Here is a 20394-nt window from a genome sequence, read left to right as displayed (position 1 = left end):
CAATTCTGCCTTGTTGCTACGGTTATTCATTATACCAACCAGTTAAGGATGGAGAGGGCTTTAGAGAGGACTTGGATACGGCAGGGATAGAAATATAAATAAACCAGAGAAACCAACCCATTTTGCTCCTTTTTTAAGGGGGTTGTTCTGTTCACATCTAAATGATCTTTTAGTATGATGTAGATAGTGATATTCTGAGACAATTTGCAATTGTTTTTTATTTTTTATTATTTGATGTTTTTGAGTTATTTCGCTTTGTATTCAGTAGTTCTCCCATTTCAGCAGTCTGGTTGCTAGGATCCAAATTCCCCTAGCAACCATGCATTGATTTGAATAAGAGACTGGAAAATGAATAGGAGAGGGGAGAGTAATAAAAAGTACATATAAGAATAAACATGAAGTCTTACAGAGCATTTGTTTATTAGATGTTCCAGGGGTTGCAGTAACTACCACTAGATGGCGCACGGAGACCATGAAAAACGTTCTATGCTGTATTTACTTTGTTTAGCTCCTAATCTGCCTCAACCAACATGGCGGGCGGTGGATATCCGCCAGGACAAGTATGGCGGCGCCCATGTTGTGATTAGTGCAGGCTGGAGGTATCAGGATGGCGGTGGAAGTAAGGTGGCACAAACGCGATTTAATCAAGAGTTGGGATCACAGAGCGGCCTCCATCTAGTGACCCCCGGGGACACCATCACCACCGACACGGGATTCATGAGATGGAGACAAAGTGTACCACGTGCTGCTCTAGGGCTGTAACTCTCTGTACTTCTACTACTTCTACTGGACTCACACGGACACGGGACTGAGAGAAAGAGACAGGGAGTGAATGAGAGGGATAGTTCTACTGTCAGTTTATTACTAGTACTGTAGCCTTCAGGCTGTCATCCATACTACTGCATTGTTGCTAGGGTCAATTACACCTTAGCAACCAGATAGAAGCTGAACAAAAAGCTGAATCATTATGAAAATCATAAAAAAGAGCACATTTCAAACTATAGGTATATAATTGTCATATGAAATGTTCATTTAAAGATGAGAGATTTGGGGTGAGTGATTATTTGTACCCTGGGTACCCCTGGAACTATAGCAGGGTGACACCCCAATGTTTCTAATATCTGTAACCTTGTTATGAGCTAAGGGGCCCAGTCTGAGACCAGTTAGGGGGAGATTTGGGGTGAGTGCTTATTTGTGCCCTGGGTACCCCTGGAACTATAGGTAGGCGTGACTGTTACCCCAATGTTTCTATATATCTGTAACCTTGTTATGAGCTAAGGGGGCCCAGTCTGAAGTCAGTTAGGGGAGATTTGGGTGGTGTATATTTGTACCCTGGGTACCCCTGGAACTATAGCAGGGTGACACCCCATGTTTCTATATATCTGTAACCTTGTTATGAGCTAAGGGGGCCCAGTCTGAAGGTCAGTTAGGGGGAGATTTGGAGTGAGTGCTTATTTGTGCCCTGGGTACCCTGGAACTATAGCAGGGTGACTGTTCCCCAATGTTTCTATATATCTGTAACCTTGTTATGAGCTAAGGGGGCCCAGTCTGAAGGCCAGTTAGGGGGAGATTTGGGTGAGTGCTTATTTGTACCCTGGGTACCCCTGGAACTATAGCATGGGGTGACTGTTACCCCAATGTTTCTATATATCTGTAACCTTGTTATGAGCTAAGGGGCCTAGTCTGAAGGTCAGTTAGGGGGAGATTTGGGGTGAGTGCTTATTTGTACCCTTGGTACCCTGGAACTATAGCAGGGTGACTGTTACCCAATGTTTCTATATATCTGTGAACCTTGTTATGAGCTAAGGGGCCCAGTCTGAAGGTCAGTTAGGGTGAGATTTGGGGTGAGTGCTTATTTGTGCCCTGGGTACCCCTGGAACTATAGCAGGGTGACTGTTACCCCAAATGTTTCTATATATCTGTAACCTTGTTATGAGCTAAGGGGGCCCAGTCTGAAAGTCAGTTAGGGGGAGATTTGGGGTGAGTGTATATTTGTACCCTGGGTACCCCTGGAACCTATAGCAGGGTGACACCCCCAATGTTTCTATATATCTGTAACCTTGTTATGAGCTAAGGGGGCCCAGTCTGAAGGTCAGTTAGGGGAGATTTGGAGTGAGTGCTTATTTGTGCCCTGGGTACCCCTGGAACTATAGCAGGGTGACTGTTACCCCAATGTTTCTATATATCTGTAACCTTGTTATGAGCTAAGGGGGCCCCAGTCTGAAGGCCCAGTAGGGGAGATTTGGGGTGAGTGCTTATTTGTACCTGGGGCTACCCTGGAACTATAGCAGGGTGACTGTTACCCCAATGTTTCATATATATCTGTAACCTTGTTTATGAGCTAAGGGGCCTAGTCTGAAGGTCAGTTAGGGGGAGATTTGGTGTGAGTGCTTATTTGTACCCTGGTACCCCTGAACTATAGCAGGGGTGACTGTTACCCCAATGTTTCTATATATCTGTAACCTTGTTATGAGCTAAGGGGCCCAGTCTGAAGGTCAGTTAGGGTGAGATTTGGGGTGCAGTTGCTTATTTGTGCCCTGGGTACCCCTGGAACTATAGCAGGGTGCACTGTTACCCCAATGTTTCTATATAGCTGTAACCTTGTTATGAGCTAAGGGGGCCCAGTCTGAAGGTCAGTTAGGGGAGATTTGGGGTGAGTGTTTATTTGTGCCCTGGGTACCCCTGGAACTATAGCAGGGTGACTGTTACCCATTGAGGTTGTTGCCTCATCTCAGAAAGAAAAATTATTGCAGCAGGTCATTTCATAATGTCATCAGAAAAGGATGGGGGGATATTGAAAGAGAAGGGATTAAAAAAAAATATAGAATTTACGGCGGCCAAACAGACTATTGCCAAGGCTTGGAAAACCAACTCTTTAAATTTACAGGAGGTGAAACACAGACTAGTAAACTATATGTCTATGGAAAGGCTTTCCTCACTTGCCAGGGGTGACTTGCGCTCTTTTCACAAGCTCTGGGTCCCCTGGGTTCAATATAGAGGGCTATCAGCACTAGGTTAGCTATGGGTACGTTAGGTGGCTTGTACCCTAGATTTGCCATTTGCCTTTTTTCCCCAAGACACACCTATATTCTTATGTGATCATATTCTCACTGAATATGCACCCCCTATGGATACGTTCTTTGGTTTCTGTTTTACCACTTCTGTCTATTCTTTCCTGTCTAACTAAGGTTGGTGTCCTATTTCCTCATTGTTGACTGCCAATAATTGTAATCTGTATCTTTGCATTATAGAAGCTGTTTTTACATGCAATGCATTACTTTCTGTAAGATTTTTCATGGAAAATAGGTGTAATGGCTGTAATTTGATTTGTCTCTGTTTCTTTTTCTTTGTAAAACAAAATAAAAATATTGAGAAAAAAAAAAAAATATAGAATATAGTTGATTGTGACGAGGATGAGACCAGTGCCAAAAATGTGCTAATTTAGCTCCTCGGGGGTGGAGCTTATGCTGGAAATGTTAATACATGCGTCGGATTCTCATCAGTGTCTGTGACTCATAGTCCCTGAGTGTATAACGTTTATTGGCTGTGTATTAAGCCCTTTGTCTTTCCAGGTGCAACAGAAGAGATGGAAGGTGGAAACTAATAGTCGTTTGGACTCTGTGTTACTACTTTCTGCTGTTAATCTTCCTGGTGGCAAACTGGTGAGTATAAAGAGTCTGATGGGTTTATTAATGTGCTCTCTTCTCTTTGTTGCTTTAAATCATGCTTCCATATTGATTCCCTTAGACAGTACAGTATGAGGGTATAGCTTATTGTGTGCCCAGAACATTCCTTCTCTGTATATTTGTATTTATACATATGGTAGGAGGTGCCATATTGATTCCCTTAGACAGTACAGTATGAGGGTATAGCTTATTGTGTGCCCAGAACATTCCTTCTCTGTATATTTGTATTTATACATATGGGAGGAGGAGGTGCCATATTGATTCCTTAGACAGTACAGTATGAGGGTATAGCTTTATTGTGTGCCCAGAAACATTCCTTCTCTGTATATTTGTATTTATACATATGGGAGGGAGGAGGTGCCATATTGATTCCCTTAGACAGTACAGTATGAGGGTATAGCTTATTGTGTGCCCAGAACATTCCTTCTCTGTATATTGTATTTATACATATGGTAGGAGGTGCCATATTGGATTCCCTTAGACAGTACAGTATGAGGGTATAGCTTATTTGTGTGCCCAGAACATTCCTTCTCTTTATATTTGTATTTATACATATGGGAGGAGGTGCCATATTGATTCCCAATGACAGACAGTATGAGGTATAGCTTATTGTGGTGCCCAGAACATTCCTTCTCTGTATATTGTATTTATACATATGGCGAGGAGGAGGTGCCATATTGATTCCCTTAGACAGTACAGTATGAGGGTATAGCTTATTGTGTGCCCAGAACATTCCTTCTCTGTATATTTGTATTTATACATATGGGAGGAGGGTGCCATATTGATTCCCAATGACAGTACAGTATGAGGGTATAGCTTATTGTGTGCCCAGAACATTCCATCTCTGTATATTTGTATTTATACATATGGGAGGACGGTGCCATATTGATTCCCTTAGACAGTACAGTATGGAGGGTATAGCTTATTGTGTGCCCAGAACATTCCTTCTCTGTATATTTGTATTTATACATATGGAGGAGGTGCCATATTGATTCCCTTAGACAGTACAGTATGAAGGTTATAGCTTGTTGTGTGCCCAGAACATTCCTTCTCTGTATATTTGTATTTATACATATGGGAGGAGGACGTGCCATATTGATTCCCTTAGACAGTACAGTTATGAGGGTATAGCTTATTGTGTGCCCAGAACATTCCTTCTCTGTATATTTGTATTTATACATATGGGAGGCAGGGTGACATATTGATTCCCTTAGACAGTACAGTATTGAGGTATAGCTTGTTGTGTGCCCAGAACATTCCTTCTCTGTATATTTGTATTATTTGTGTTTAAATGTGGTGCTTTTTTTTTTAGCTGTCCCGCAGTATTTTCTGTGTCAGAGCTGCTCTGCACTTTTCTTCTGTAGTGACTTTAATGATAGAATTATAAGGCAATTAATTCACTGTGAAAGAAAATCCTTGGAGGGCTCTGCTCTATATTTGTCCCTCAGAATAGGTGCACACAAGATAATGTTATTAATAATCTGAAGATGCTATCATGTACCCTACAATGTTTGTCCAGAATATTATCAAACTTAGGGGACTGTTCCTGCTGAATTGTGCTTAGTACAGGGAATAATACCTATGTTGCCATAGTTTTATGGGATCTCTCTGTACAGACTATGAGCAAACTTAGGGGACTGTTCCTGCTGAATTTGCTTAGTACAGGGAATACCTATGCTGCCATAGTTTTATGGATCTCTCTGTTACAGGACTATGAGCAAACTTAGGGACTGTTCCTGCTGAATTGTGCTTAGTACAGGGAATTCCTATGTTGCCATAGTTTTATGGGATCTCTCTGTACAGACTATGAGCAAACTTAGGGGACTGTTCCCTGGCTGAATTGTGCTTAGTACAGAGGGAATACCTATGCTGTCATAGTTTTAGTAGGATCTCTCTGTACAGACTATGAGCAAACTTAGGGACTGTTCCTGCTGAATTGTGCTTAGTACAGGGGAAATACCTATGCTGCCATAGTTTTATGGGATATCTCTGTAACAGACTATGAGCAAACTTAGGGACTGTTCCTGCTGAATTGTGCTTCAGTACAGGGGAATACCTATGTTGCCATAGTTTTATGGGATCTCTCTGTACAGACTATGAGCAAACTTAGGGACTGTTCCTGCTGAATTGTGCTTAGTACAGAGGAATACCTATGCTGCCATAGTTTTATGGGATCTCTCTGTACAGACTATGAGCAAACTTAGGGACTGTTCCTGCTGAATTGTGCTTAGTACAGAGGAATACCTATGCTGTCATAGTTTTATAGGATCTCTCTGTACAGACTATGAGCAAACTTAGGGGACTGTTACCGTTGGTTATGACTCCCTAAACTCCATTGTTCCATGACAAATGCACCTTTAATACCCGGACAGTGACTAGGAAGGTGCAAAGGAGATGATTGGGGTGATTGTCACCCACTTACCCCTCACACTATATAAATGGGATGCCCGATAAAATGACATACTTTAAAAATATCCCTGTGCCTTCTACTTCTATCAGTGGGATTGTGAGTGTTGTAGTTCAGTACGGCAGCTTATATCCAGTCTGTGAGACTTGTGTGCAGTAATGAGAGCATCCAACCATTCTCAGTCGCATTATTTCACGGTGCCCTGAGCAGTTGTCACACAGCCTGGAGACTTCCCTAGAGCTTAGCGTGGCACCCGTCTTCTCTCGTGCACCCCTCAGTCACGCACCCTGTTTCTGTTTCAGAGGAGGAGGTCGGCCGAGGACGAGTTGGCCATGAGGAGTTACCTGCAGGAGGGAGACCTGATCAGCGTATCCTTTGGCTAGTAGGAAGGCTTGGCAGGGGCCCCATTCTCTATAGCAGCAACTGCCAGCTCATGCCACAACACATTTCCTGGTGACAGATTTGCAAGTCATGCTACTGAGGAGCTGGCGCTCTATCAACTCATCTTGCTGCTTTGGCACTCGCACAGCGGCCAATCAGATCCACTTATTCTGAATTTCAGCTCAGCACCAGAATAACGAGTTTAGCTTTCTTTGCCCAGTACATGGAACTGCCCAATCCAAACAGCAGTCAATCGTCACATGGTTCCAACTCCACTTGATCCTGGGCCAATCACAGCTGCTGTGGGGTATTGAGTAGGGGGAGGAAACAAATTATGGGGGCAGAAAGAAGGAGGGGAGAGAAATGACAAGTGTTTGACAGAGAGTAGAGGCCTGTTATTGAGGCTGAAGCACTTTTTGTGCATTCTCAGTCGAGGGGAAGCACTTTTTTTGTCTGTAATTAAAGAATATCTAAGTATCGGGCCTTAAAGGAGAACTAAAGCTTAACTAAAGAAGTAGGTAGAAATGTTATTTTTTGTGCTTCTGTACCAGCCCAAGGCAACCACAGCCCTTTAGCAGTAAAGATCTGTGTCCCAAGTTTGAGCTTGTCAATAGCAGCAATGATCCAGGACTTCAAACTTGTCACAGGGGGTCACCATCTTGGAAAGTGTCTGTGACACTCACATGCTCAGTGGGCTCTGATTGGCTGTTGAGAAGCTGAGCTTAGGGCTCGTCACTAATTATCCAGCAGAAAATGAGCTTCCCCTGTAATATAAGCTGATGCTACAGGTTTGCTGATCTGTGTCTCCAAAGATGCCCCAGTAGCTCCCCATCTTCAGCCCTGTAGCATCAGCTTATATTACAGTCCAACCTCATTTTCATTAGGGGTTGTCACTAATTATCCAGCAGAAAACGAGGTTGGTCTGTAATATAAGCTGATGCTACAGGTTTGCTGATTATTAAATTCTGATGCTAATTGCACTGGTTTCTGTGCTGCCATGTAGTAATTATCTGTATTAATGACTAATCAGCCTTATATTGTGACATTTCTATTCTATGTGTACTGTATATTGTGAGTGGGTCCCTAAGTTCAGTAAGTGACAGCAGCACAGAGCATGTATTGGTGTGTAGGTGCATCTCGGGTCATTTTGCCTGGTCATGTGATTTCAGAAAGAGCCAGCACTACATAATGGAACTGCGTTATGGCAGGCTGATGTTTCTCCTAATCAATGCAACTGAATGTGTCTCAGTGGGACCTGGATTTTACTATTGAGTGCTGATCTTAGATCTACCAGGCAGCTGTTATCTTGTGTTCAGGAGCTGCTATCTGGTTACCTTCCCATTGTTCTGATGTTTGGCTGCTGGGGGGGAAAGGGAGGGGGTGATATCGCTCCAACTTGCAGTAAAGAGAGACTGAAGTTTATCAGAGCACAAATCACATGACTGGGGGTAGCTGGGAAACTGACAATATGTCTAGCCCCATGTCAGATTTCAAAATTAAATATAAAAAAATCTGTTTGCTCTTTTGAGAAACGGATTTCAGTGCAGATTCTGTTGGAGCAGCACTATTAACTGATGCCTTTAAAAAACAAACAAAAAAAAAAAAAAAACAGTTTTTCCCATGACACTATCCCTTTAAGGATCACAGTGCACCCAAACCCGTGCAAACCTGTCCTTTGTGCTTTGGGTCAAAACCCACCTGTCGCCATTGGTTACTAAGCACAATTCAGGAGGACACTGAAGGTTTAGGTTTAGCAGTTCCAGGTCGAGGAGACTTTCAGTACAGACGCTGATTAAACACCCACTTGTTAAAAAAAAAAAAAGGGTTACTTTCCCTTTTAATGTCCGTGCTCAGGCAGTGTATTAAAGCTCAATAACCTGCCTGCCATTATCACGCGTGAGAAATTGGAGACTAATTATAAATTGTTGGGTGGAAATTGCCTGCTCAAAAAGCCATATAGTAAAGAAATTCAATAAGAGAAAATATTGCCGCTGATTGCTTTCTGACTGCTTTCCAATTAACTGGCGTCATTATAAAGGCTTAGGGGTCCGTTTACTAAAGTGCGGTAAATCTGACTTTAAGTTTCCGCATGTTATCGCTGAGAATATTTTTACGCCAGAATATTCGCAGCGACTAAGTTTACTAAACAGCGATGCGCTCAGAAGTCATTGCGATCACTTGCGGTAACTACGTTAAGGAACCAGCTTACGTTAGCGGTAATTTTAGCGAGTTGCGAATTTTCTGGCGAAAAAATTAAGTTTTTGCGAATATTTATGCTATAAAATAGTCTTGTTTTATGGCGGTTATTATGGCAAATTTTTACTGTGACAATTATATGGCCAGAAATGCATCTTCAAAACTTATAAACTTTATTGACTGATGATATACCATCCAACAACATCACCAGAGTACCACCAATCAAACATGTCTGCATCATATAAACCCTTCTGCCAATAGAATCATAGGAAATGATACCAGTCAATCTCTTTGCTTCATAGAAATGCACAGTTTAATGTAGCCAATCCCAATGAAACCAAAAAGTGTAGACGCTGACGAATCTTTGGACTGTGATGCCACTGCCAATAATACACCTCTGAGCTGAAACTGCTGCTGTTGTACCAGATAGAAGCAGAAGCCAAAACATCCTGTCAGCAATAGCTACAGATCTGTCTCCTGTCAGCAAGAATGATGGGTAAAAAAAAACAGTATTATGGATATTTCCTGCCCCTTGAGAATTTTCTGGCGGAAAAAAATACTTTTACGCCACTTCATAGGTGGCGGGTAAAAGTTTGCGAATATTCTGGCGTTAATTTTGTCTTTAGCAACATTTCGCTGTTTAGTAAACCATGCGTTAATGTGTACGTAGCGTTATTTCAGCAAATGCGATAACTGGCGAACAATTATTCTTGCGCAAGAAAATTCGCAAATTTTATATTTACCGCAGGTTAGTAAACTGGCGATAACATATTTGGCGAAAATTCTGTCTATATATTGTGCGAATATTTTTAACGCACTTTAGTAAACGGACCCCTTAGCCTGGATTCTGTAATGTAGCCCCCGACTGCCCTCTGCTGGCAGGATGGAGAAGTGCCGCTGTGCTGTTCCACTGCAATGGGAGTCATTCTACTTCTTCTTTCTTGTGTATCTCTGAAATGATTTCCATTATTATTTATACCTGAAGATAATGTCTTATATTTTGTAGACTAATATGTAGGAAAATATGGCTGAGATTCTAGCTATCTGTATAACAGAGCATTCTGTTCCAGTGGCTGCACAGATCCTATCTGATCCCCATTGTAAGCAGCAGTCCTGTCCTGCTTTATGGCAGCTGAGATTCTAGCTATCTGTATAACAGAACATTCTGTCCCAGTGGCTGCACAGATCCTATCTGATCCCCATTGTAAGCAGCAGTCCTGTCCTGCTTTATGGCAGCTGAGATTCTAGGCTATCTGTATAACAGAACATTCTGTCCCAGTGGCTGCACAGATCCTGTCTGATCCCCATTGTAAAGCCAGCAGTCCTGTCCTGCTTTATGGCAGCTGAGATTCTAGCTATCTGTATAACAGAGTATTCTGTCCCAGTGGCTGCACAGATCCTATCTGATCCCCATTGTAAGCAGCAGTCCTGCCCTTTACAAATGTCTATCTCATATTGATCCTTTCCTGCTTGGATAGTCATTAATTATGTATGAAGCTGTTAGTAAAGCCCTGGGCTGGTGTGTATCTGTGTTTGTTGGATTAAAGGTTGTGCCTTAACAAGCTCACTTTCCTCTTCATGTTTCAGATCAAAGAGTTGTTAAAAGTGGAGGTGATAGAAGACATAGTCATGGAAACCCGACAGCGCCTCCTGGAGCAGGAAGGTTAATTCTTGCCAGGGGGGAACCTTCAGTCTTTGACAAGTCCATAAAGTACTCTGTTTATTTCCTCTCTGCTCCAATAAACATCCTGCATCGTGGGCTGCCTCTGTGTGTGATAGAAGGGGTCAAATTGGCAGCTAAATATCGATTTATCATACTGCAACTTAACTGGCTGAATTCATGCAATGGTCTGTAGGAAAGCATGCGATCAGTGAGGCCTCCCATGAAGATCGTATGGCTTTTTGTTGGTGGATGCGGAGAGTTTTACTTTAAGGACAATTTAAAAAAACGCAATAAAGTTGCATCTGGTTTATTCTGAATGCAGCACAGGGCTACGTCCCTTTTGTATCAAAACATCTCTGTTATGTGTTTAGTTACATTTGTATTAGTAAATCACCGTTTTGATCATTTCTGTTTATGAATTTGTTTCTGTCTGTGTATCAGAGGCTAGGAACCAATTAACCCAGTTTCTTGTTCAAACCACTGCCTGGTTGCTAGGAAGATGCAAAGAGAGGCCCTAAATAGAAAAATAATGAATAATATGTAACGATAACATTGTAGCCTCACACTTGTTTAGCTGCCGGGGTCAGCGACCTCCATTTGAAAGCTGGACAGAGGCAGAAAATGAAGGCAAATAATTAAACGATAAAAAGGCCAGTTGAAAAGGTGCAGGCTGTGCTAATAAATTAACTTAACTTTAAGAGGAGTAATTATTTCAAGACCCACAGCATAATTTCAGATTCTATGTAATTATTCTTAATTATCTGAAACCAGCGGAATCAGGAAGTGCCCCTTAAAGGGTCAGGTAATGATGTGCGGGTCAGGCTTTTAGTAGCCCAGCGACAAATCTCCTCTTCTTCGTGACGACTAATCTCCCCGAACTGCCTCTCCTGCCTTCCCACCAGATAGAATGTAAATCGCCTGGGGGAGGGCACTCGGAGCGCTTCATTTTCGTGAGGCAACTTCAGAAAATGAAGCGCTCCGAGTGCCATCCTGCTGGCATTTTACATTCTAGCTGGCGGGAAGGCAGGAGAGGCAGTTTGGGGAGATTAGTCGCCACGAAGAAGAGGAGATTTGCTGCCTGGCGACTAATCTCCCCGAATCTGCCTGTGTGTCCTGATCCATAAAAGTTCAACCCAAGTTGGAAGCCAGCATTTGGAAGGTGGGCGGGGAGAGCAGTCAGAAGCCTGCACCCACCCGCGACCCGGAAAGGGAGGTGCGAGGTCGGGCCGAACCCGCGTGTCCTGCGGGTATCGGCCCAGCCCCCACATCACTAAGGGTCAGCTAATGATTTCTGAGGCTACAAAAATGTAACTGAGGCCCTTGTGTGTTTGTAGGCTTGGCATATACAAAAGCAAGGTCCAAATATTAATTTTTTTGGCACTGGGTGGGGGAATGTGCCAGGGATAATACAGAGAAAGCAAAATCCAAGAGCCCATGAAGCGCCTCTGCAAGAAACAAATCCCCAAATGGAACTCCCATCTCCTCCCTGTGGATCTAGGGGGAAAAGGACATTGTAAGAGTATAAATGAGCCTCCACTGAATTAAAGACTTTAAACAGGTGGTTCACCTTTAAGTAAACTGTTTACCATGTTCTAGAATGACTATTTCTTAACAACTTTTCGATTGGTCTTCAATTTTTGTTTTTTGACGGAACCAGTTTCTGTTCCTTTTTCACTTACAATGCAAAATGGCCCCCCCAGGTCTGGACTGGAAATCTGCGCACGTGTCAATGTCAGATGGGCTGCTGTACACTGCCATAGAACGGTGCTTTATAGCGAGTTTGTTTGGTACTTTGTGTCCTTGAAACTCCACGGCCTATTTTATTTCTTCATAGTTACCCCCTTTCCTTAAAGTGGACCTGGCACCCAGATATAAAAGGCTGTATAATAAAAGTACTTTTCAAATGTAATTAGTTAATTTTGCTTGACTAACGTGATATAATAGGATTTGGATTTTTTTTTGGTGATAGGTCCCCTTTAATATCCATACCCCCTACTCCCCTTTCCTTAATATCTATACCCCCATTCCTTAATATCTATACCCCCTTTCCTTAATATCTATACCCCCTTTCCTTAAAGGATAAGGAATGGCCGGGCTGGTGCAGTTTTCTGCTGATAGGAGCCCGGCCGTGGGGTTCATCCAGTGAGCACCATGGAGTGATCAGCTTCCTGCTTCTTCTTTTCTTCACGTGGGTGCGTAAGCACAGTAGAGAGAAAAGCCGAACTTTAGCGAAGAAGTCGCCATTTCATTCTACTGTGCGTGCGTCTGCCCCGGGAAGTTTGAAGAAAGAAGAAGTAGAAGGAAGCAGGTGCTTTTCCAGAAAAACACCGGCCTTCCAATATATATATATTTTTTTTTTTTCCCTTTTAACAACATTGGGATCAACCATCATTTTTACCGGCAAGGCCTGTAAAATATCGGCTAGGTGTGAGGTAAGTAAATGCGATTGCTTGGGGATAGGGTTGCCACCTTTACTGAAAAAATAACTGGCCGGTGAGGGGCAGGTACAAAAAGGAGGTGGTCCATGACGCAAAAAGGAGCGTGACGCAAAATGTGACGGAGCAACATCTCGGCGATGTCAAGAACACTGCAAAAAAGGTAAGTTCTACGCGAATGGGGGCAGGCCGAAGGATTTTTTTTTAAAGGGTATTACAAATTACCGGCAACTGCATTGCCGGTAAATTTGTAATACCGGCCCCGGCCTTGACAGGTGTTTTACCGGCTAGGCTGGTAAAATACCGGCCGGGTGGCAACCCTACTTGTTGATGCCTAACTTCCAGCACCCTCAATTAAATAGTCCTTTCCTTCTCCTTTAATATCTATCTGGCTTTCTGTTATACACAGACTCCAAAGGCTCCTGCAGCCCTGGACTTGGATTCAAATCAATCGCTGACATTTCAGGCCTCTCTACCAGTTACAGTTGCCACCTAGTTGGCAGGTAAAAATGATGGCTGATCCCAATGTTATTAATAGGGAAAAAAGAAAGATACAGAGGAGGGCCGGTATTTTTTCCAGAAAAGATGGCAACCCTACTAGTAGCCCAAATAACTAGTGTCTTGTCTGTGACATGTTACAGCTGCCCCTCAGCTATTTGTCACATTCCACCAATAATGATGTGAATTAAATGAAAGCAGGAGTTGAGCACAACTTCCCCTTGTTTGTTATAATGAAACCAGGAGGAATACACGTGTTTATTGGACTCTGTGTTTTATTGAATAAACTGGGCCCTCAGGCTCCATGAAGAAACTTTCACCACACAGGATACTGATTCCCTGTTACTTTGGTTCTGGGGAGAGACTACGCAGGCGCGGGGCGGAAGTGACGACACGTACGTCACTGCGTCTCCCAGGGCAGCAGGAGCGGCGGCCAGGGTGTATCATGGCGGAGGATAGGTTTGGATCTCCTGGCCGCTAAGTGTGCGGGGACCCGCTCCGTCCTGTCCCCTCCGCTGGGCTGTACATGCGAGGCCGGAGCGGGGGGAATAGAGAGGAAGTAGCGCTACTGTCGCTTCCTTTCAGCTTCTTGTCTTTCCTGAACTTCTTAAAGGAGCCACTTCCCTGTTGTTGTGGGCTGTCTGTGGCTTCTGCTTTGGGTGATGACCAAGGAAGGGAAGGCAGGACTTAGTGACACTAAACTCCTTCAATTTACCTGCAGCTCAATTGTTAATACTGTCCCTTCATCCCAAGAGCTGACACTCACAATATCTACATTTTATAGCTGTAACAATTTCCCCTTGAATCCCAGTTGCGACTCATGAATCCTGCACCTGCTTGTTCTGACTGTGACACCGCTCCAGTGACTTCTACGTCTGCTTAGAAACCCTCTGTGGCTGCACCGCTGCTTCCGGCTACCAAAGAGACTTCTCTGCTAAATGACAGCTTCTTCCTTCCCTTTTGTCCCCTCTAAACCCTGCTGCATCGCTGTGGACTCGTAGGCAACCGTTTAGGCAACTTGGCCACCTCCTCCTCCGCTGATCTAGAAATATATCGATTTTTATTTGCCAAGTGTCCTGTTCATCCTATGGGGCAGCAGCCTGGGAAAGTGCTCGGGGAGCAGAGGAGGCCGAGCCTGCCGGTCTTACCCTTCATTAAAGGAGGAGGCAAGAAGGATTCAGCCAAACATGCCGGACCCCACTGTAACGTCTTTGTGGAGCATGGTAAGCAAATAACTTATTCATATTATACAGAATAGAATTCTATGCAACTTTGTGTTTGGTTGGAGATTTTCTTTAATGCAGTGTTTTTATTTCAATCTGGCTACCAGTGAACTACAACTCCCAGCATCCAAAGACATCCGACGTCCGTCCATTGGACACGTGTGTACACAGTCTGTACACGCATCAATCATGAAAGTGAGGGGCAACCGCTCCTCCCCCCTCGACTTTGCTGCTGGATTTAGCTGCAAGTATTGGGCCGGGGGTATTTTTTTGTTCCTATAAGGGCAGAGACACACGCAAACATTTGGGGAGATTAAAGCTGGCCATAGACTCAAAGATTCGCTCGTTTGGCGACATTCCCCGATATGCCACTAACGGCATGGCTATATCGGGGGTAATTTGAACATTCGGCCGTATGGCAGCTTTATCTGCCCGTGTATGGCCAACTTAAATCGCCTCTTCTTCGGACGACCAATACCCCCTCCGAAAAGCCTTCCCGCCGGCTAGAATCCAAATCGCCAGTACGATGGCACTTGGAGCGATTGAAGCACAAGGAAACTTCAGGCAACTTTGGAAAACAAAGCGTTACGACTGACATCCCGGCAGAGATTTAGGTTCTAGCCGGCGAGAAGCAGTTCGGTGAGATCAGTCGCCCGAAGAAGAGGCGACTAAATCTTCCCGAATCTTCGTGTATGTCTCTGCCCTATGACACATGAAAGCTGCTGTCCTATGTATAGAAATGTAGCCTTGCTACTACCCCTGTTTTGGAACTTTGGGTTCTGTCGTGTTTTGACTGCAAGTCCCAGAATGCTTTAGTCCTTAGATATACTAGGGATGCACCAAATCCACTATTTGGGATTCCAGCGAATCCCCGAATCCTTTGTTAAAGATTCGGCTGAACCGAATCCAAATCCAAATTTGCATATGCAAATTAGAAGCGGGAAAGGAAAAAGTGGGGAAACATTTTTTTTAATTCCTGGTTTTCTGAAGAAAAGTCACGAGTTCCCTTCCTGCCCTAATTTACATATGCAAATTCGGTTTGGCCAGGCACAAGGATTCAGGCGAATCCCGAAACAAATCCTGGATTTGTTGCATCCCTAAGAGAGAGATATATATATATATACATACACATACTAATAAATTCTGACACCTGTAGTTCAGCAACATCCCATGGTTAATAAGCAGGGCTTTAGTCTCTACCAGAGACACACTATTGGGTGTTTTTGGGATGTGTGTATATTAAAGGGGTTGTTAACTGTTAGTAGGATGTGGAGAGGAATATTCTTGCAATTCGTTTTAATCTTTTATTATTGTTTTTGAATTATTTAGCTTTTTATTCTGCAGCTCTCCGGTTTGCAGCTTCAGCAATCTGGTTGCTAGGGCCCAAATTAACTTAGCAACCATGCACTGAGTTGAATAAGAGACTGGCATATGAATAGGGAGAGGTCTCAATAGTCGCAATAAAACAATACATTTGTAGCTTTACAGAGCATTTGTTTTAGATGGGGTCAGTGACCCTCCTTTGAAAGCTGGAAAGAGTCAGAAGAAGAAGAAGGCAAATCATTCAAAAGCTATAAATTATAAAGGGAAAGTTGCTTCGAATTAGCCATTCTATAACATACTAAAAGTTAAACGCCCCTTTAACAGGTAACAAATACCTACTTACCTATATCAGGAACCTGTTGAGGTTTCGATCGTTCTAATTGTTTACTCTTCATTTTTCTTTGACATCTATCAGCTATAATTGTGACTTGTTACAGCTAGTAAACCATATGTGAGGGTTAGGAGTATATACAGAGTTTTTTTTTGTAAAAATGTAAATTGCACCCAGGGGTGATCCTGGCCCCTCCGCCGCCTGAGGCAGCAGCAGTTGTTGCAACCCCCCCTCCCCCGTGCGCTTACATTTTTGCGTCTGAGGGGGTCCACAAGGGCGGCAGAGAGGACCAGTGCGCTAGCGCAGACAGCCTAACTTCGCTCTCTGCAATAGAAGAGCCAAATTTCCAGTTTGAGAACCGGAAATTTGTCTCTTAAAGCACCAGGAGCAGCAATTTTGCCGCCCCTGGTACCTAGTGAGGCGACAGCCTCAACTCACCTCATTGGTGAAGCGCCCCTTATTGCACCTGTTGTGTGTTGAGCCTGTGTATGGGCTACTTTTAGGGCAGACTCCATGCTGGGGCGCAATGAATGAGCGTGGAGGGCACAGCAGATGTTGGGGGGCCTTTTGGTCTGTTGGGTTTCTGGTTATTGGGTGTCCATATAAGGGTCAAGGCACACGCTCAGATTCGGGGAGATTAGTCGTCCGGGGACAATTCTCCTTATCTCTGGGGGGAATAATCTCCCCGAACTGCCTCCCGCCAGCTAGAATGTAAATTGCCAGCGAAATAGCACTCGGAGCGCTTTGTTTTCCAAAGTCGTCCGAAGTTTCCTCGTGAGCAAAGCTCTCCCAAGTGCCACCCGGCCGGCGATTTACATTATAGCCGGTTGGAGGCAGTTCGGGGAGATTAGTCGCCCGAAGAAGAGGAGATTTGACGCCGGGCGACTATTCTCCCCGAATCTGAGCATGTGCCCTGACCCTAATAGATCCTCTACCTCAGGGGTCCCCAACTACCGGCCCGTGGACAGTCCTGGAGTGGGCATCCAAACAATTAACGCGGCGTGCCGAATTAAACGCCGATCCCCCCTGGTCCTTGCAAAAAAAATTGCAGAAAAAAGATGGGGACCCCTGCTCTACCTGTATAGCCGTGGAGTTGTACTGCAGAACTTCCCATTGGCTGTCCGTCTCCAGCTAAACTCAGGAAGGCGCTTGCATAATAAACCAATATTTCCTCCTGTGTCGTTCTGCAAAGTCACATTTCCCCTCCGAGGCCGAGGATCGTGACAACGCGCTCTCTCTGTGAGCAAACCACCCCGAATCCAATGAAATCCCGCACTTTATTTTATTGCCGTCTGCTGTCGAGGCGGAAATCGATTTCAGACGGGGGGGATGAAGATGACAAAGTGATAATAACTCCAATATGTCAGCCGTGAACTACACAATTGTGACGAGTTGTCCATTGAGCGGGGAAGATATGCGAGTGAAAAGCATGACTTTTTCTGTTGTGCACAAAGCGAGGAAACAGTCGCCGCAGTATTCGCAGACACATTTATATGTGACCTTTTGTCAGTTTAACACCGCAGAACTCCTGGAGTTACATTTATCTCTTGCAGACAGTCATTATTTCATGTATTGTTGGACACCTTTCTACGTTACACCTTCCCACCGGTACCGCAAATTAAAGGGGAACTCCACCCAAATATTCATTTTGTTCTGAGCAGCTTCCCAATAGATACTCATTACACAGGTGTAAAGTGATTTGCACTATTCGTGTGCCACTTTCTGCTCACTGCTGGTTCTGATTCCTGAAACAATGTAGCAGAGGTCAGTCCTCCATCAGGTCTGTTCAACTTTGAGTTAACTTTAAGTATGTATTCTGAGACCATTTTTTGTTATTTGTGGTTTTTGAGTTATTTAACTTTTTATTCAGCAGCTTCAGCAATCTGGTTGCTAGGGTCCAAATTAACTAAGCAACCATGCACTTGTTGAGACTAGAATATGAATAGGAGAGGCCTGAATAGAAAGATGAGTAATAAAAGGAGCTGTAACAATAAATTCTAGCCTTACAGAACATGTGATTGGATGGGGTCTGTGACCCCATTGGAACGCTGGAAAGAGTCAGAAGAAGAAGGCAAATACAGGTATGGAATTCGTTATATGGAAACCCGTATATTCGGGGAGATTAGTCGTCCAGCGATAAATCGCCTCTTCTTCGGGGCGACTCATCTCCCCGAACTGCCTCCCGCTGGCTAGAATATAAATCGCCGGCGGGAATGGCACTTGCATCGCTTCGTTTTCCGAAGTCCCCCAAGTTTCCTCGTGAGGCAACTTCGGAAAACGAATCGCAATGATTGCCATCCTGCCGGTGATTTCCATTTTAGCCGGCGGGAGGCAGTTCAGGGAGATTAGTCGCCCCGAAGAAGAGGAGATTTGTCGATGGGCGTCTAATCTCCCCAAATCTGAGCGTGTGTCTCTGCCATTATCCAGAAAGCTCAGAATTACAGAAAGCCCGTCTCCCATAGACTCCATTTTAATGAAATAATTCAAATTCTTAAAAATGATTTTTTCTGTCTAATAATAAAACAGTCGCTTGTACTTGATCCCAACTAAGATATAATTAATCCTTATTGGAAGCAAAACCAGACTATTGGGTTTATTTCGTATTTAAATTATTTTCTAGTAGTCTTAAGGTATGAAGATCCAAATTACCACTTATCTAGAGAACCCTATGTCCTGAGCATTCTGGATAACAGGTCCCATACCTGTAATTCAAAAACTATAAAAAAGAAAAAAAATGAAGACCAATTGAAAGTAGGGATACACTGATTCCAGGATTCGGTTCAGGATTTGGCCTTTTTCAGCAGGATTCTGCCGAATCCTTCTGCCCAGCCGAACCAAATCGATATGCAAATTAGGGGTGGGGAGGGAAATGCACGACTTTTTGTCACAAAACGAGGAAGTAAAAAATGTTTTCCCCTTCCCACCCCTAATTTACATATGCAGATTCAGTTCGGTATTCTGCTGAATCTTTCGCAAAGGATTCTGGGTTCGGCCGAATCCAAAATAGTGGATTTGGTGCGTCCCTAATTGAAAGGTTGCTTAGAATTAGGCATTCGTTAAAATCTAGCTAAACCACCCCCTTAAAGGAGAAGGAAAGCTACAGAAGCATTTTATTGCCAATACATTAGCCGCAATAGTGCAAGCTATAACACTATATTTATTCTGTAGAATGTTTTTACATACCTGAGTAAAAAGCTCTAGAAGATCTCTGTTTGTTTAGGATAGCAGCTGCCATATTAGCTTGGGGTGACATCACTTCCTGCTCACTTATAGCTCTGGGCTCAGATTACAGCAGAGAAGGGAGGGGGGGAGAGGAACAAACTGAGCATGCTCAAGCCCTAGCCCTGGAGGTTTAAGCTGAAAACAGGAAGTCTGATACAAAAGCCCATGAGTACACAATAGAAGGAAAGAAATACAGAGGACTCAGAGCAACATTACTTTGAGGGTTTACTGGTGTATTTATATAGACCTTTCTGATAAGCCTCTTAATTTTAACCTTTCCTTTTCCTTTAATTAGCTGGTTTCTACTGTTGCATTGCAGGTTTTTAAATCCATGTGGGCTTGTCACTAAGCTCGAGTGAAGGATTCGAATGAAAAATACTTCGAATTTCGAAGTATTTTTTGGGTACTTCGACCATCGAATGGGCTACTTCGACCTTCGACTACGACCTTCGACTTCGATTCGAACGATTCGAACTAAAAATCGTTCGACCATTCGATAGTCGAAGTACTTTCCCTTTAAAAAAAACTTCGACCCCCTACTTCGGCAGATAAAACCTACCGAAGTCAATGTTAGCCTATGGGGAAGGTCCCCATAGGCTTGCCTGAGTTTTTTTGATCGAAGGATTTTCCTTCGATCGTTGGATTAAAATCCTTGTTCGATTCGAAGGATTTAATCGTTCTATCGAACGAAAAATCCTTCGATCGATCGAACGAACATTTAGCGCTAAATCCTTCGACTTCGATATTCGAAGTCGAAGGATTTCAATTCGAGGGTCGAATTTCGAAGTATTTTTTACTTCAAAATTCGACCCTTAGTGAATCGGCCCCCTAGTGTTAATATCACGTTTAGAATTCATCTACTGGACGTTCTAAAAACATAACAGTTAACTTAAAGGGGTGGTTCACCTTCCAAACACAGTTGAGTTGTTATCAGATTGTTCCCCAGAAATAAAGACTTTTTTTCCAATTACTTTCCATTTTTTACAGTTTTTCCAAAATCGAACTCTCTAAAATCTAAACACTAAATTG

At 43.6% G+C, this 20394-nt stretch overlaps 2 protein-coding genes across 4 annotated transcripts in view; both read left to right on the top strand.

Annotated features, from left to right (window-relative positions):
- Positions 1-468: 468 nt before the first annotated feature.
- On the top strand, positions 469-10738 carry LOC121396875 (exosome complex component RRP4-like). Of its 2 annotated transcripts, XM_041572458.1 has the most exons (4): positions 501-1052; positions 3573-3662; positions 6396-6461; positions 10258-10738. In XM_041572458.1, the coding sequence occupies exons 1-4, from the start codon at positions 1020-1022 to the stop codon at positions 10336-10338; spliced, it is 270 nt and encodes an 89-aa protein (XP_041428392.1). In that variant the 5' UTR covers positions 501-1019; the 3' UTR covers positions 10339-10738. The 2 variants fall into 2 exon arrangements, with proteins under 2 accessions (XP_041428391.1, XP_041428392.1); XM_041572457.1 differs by lacking the exon at positions 10258-10738 and having other exon boundaries at positions 469-722; positions 6396-6428.
- Positions 10739-13593: 2855 nt separating this feature from the next.
- The window catches only part of abl1.L (ABL proto-oncogene 1, non-receptor tyrosine kinase L homeolog), a 119194-nt gene continuing 112393 nt past the window's right edge, over positions 13594-20394 (top strand). For both annotated transcript variants that reach the window (XM_041572454.1, XM_041572453.1), the window contains exon 1: positions 13594-14489. In XM_041572454.1, coding sequence (XP_041428388.1) covers positions 14354-14489 — 136 coding nt within the window. In that variant the 5' untranslated portion in view covers positions 13594-14353. The remainder of the gene's footprint in view (positions 14490-20394) is intronic.

This window comes from Xenopus laevis, chromosome 8L, assembly GCF_017654675.1.
Source record: "Xenopus laevis strain J_2021 chromosome 8L, Xenopus_laevis_v10.1, whole genome shotgun sequence".
Lineage (NCBI taxonomy): Eukaryota > Metazoa > Chordata > Amphibia > Anura > Pipidae > Xenopus > Xenopus laevis.
This window is presented reverse-complemented; position numbering and strand designations above follow the sequence as displayed.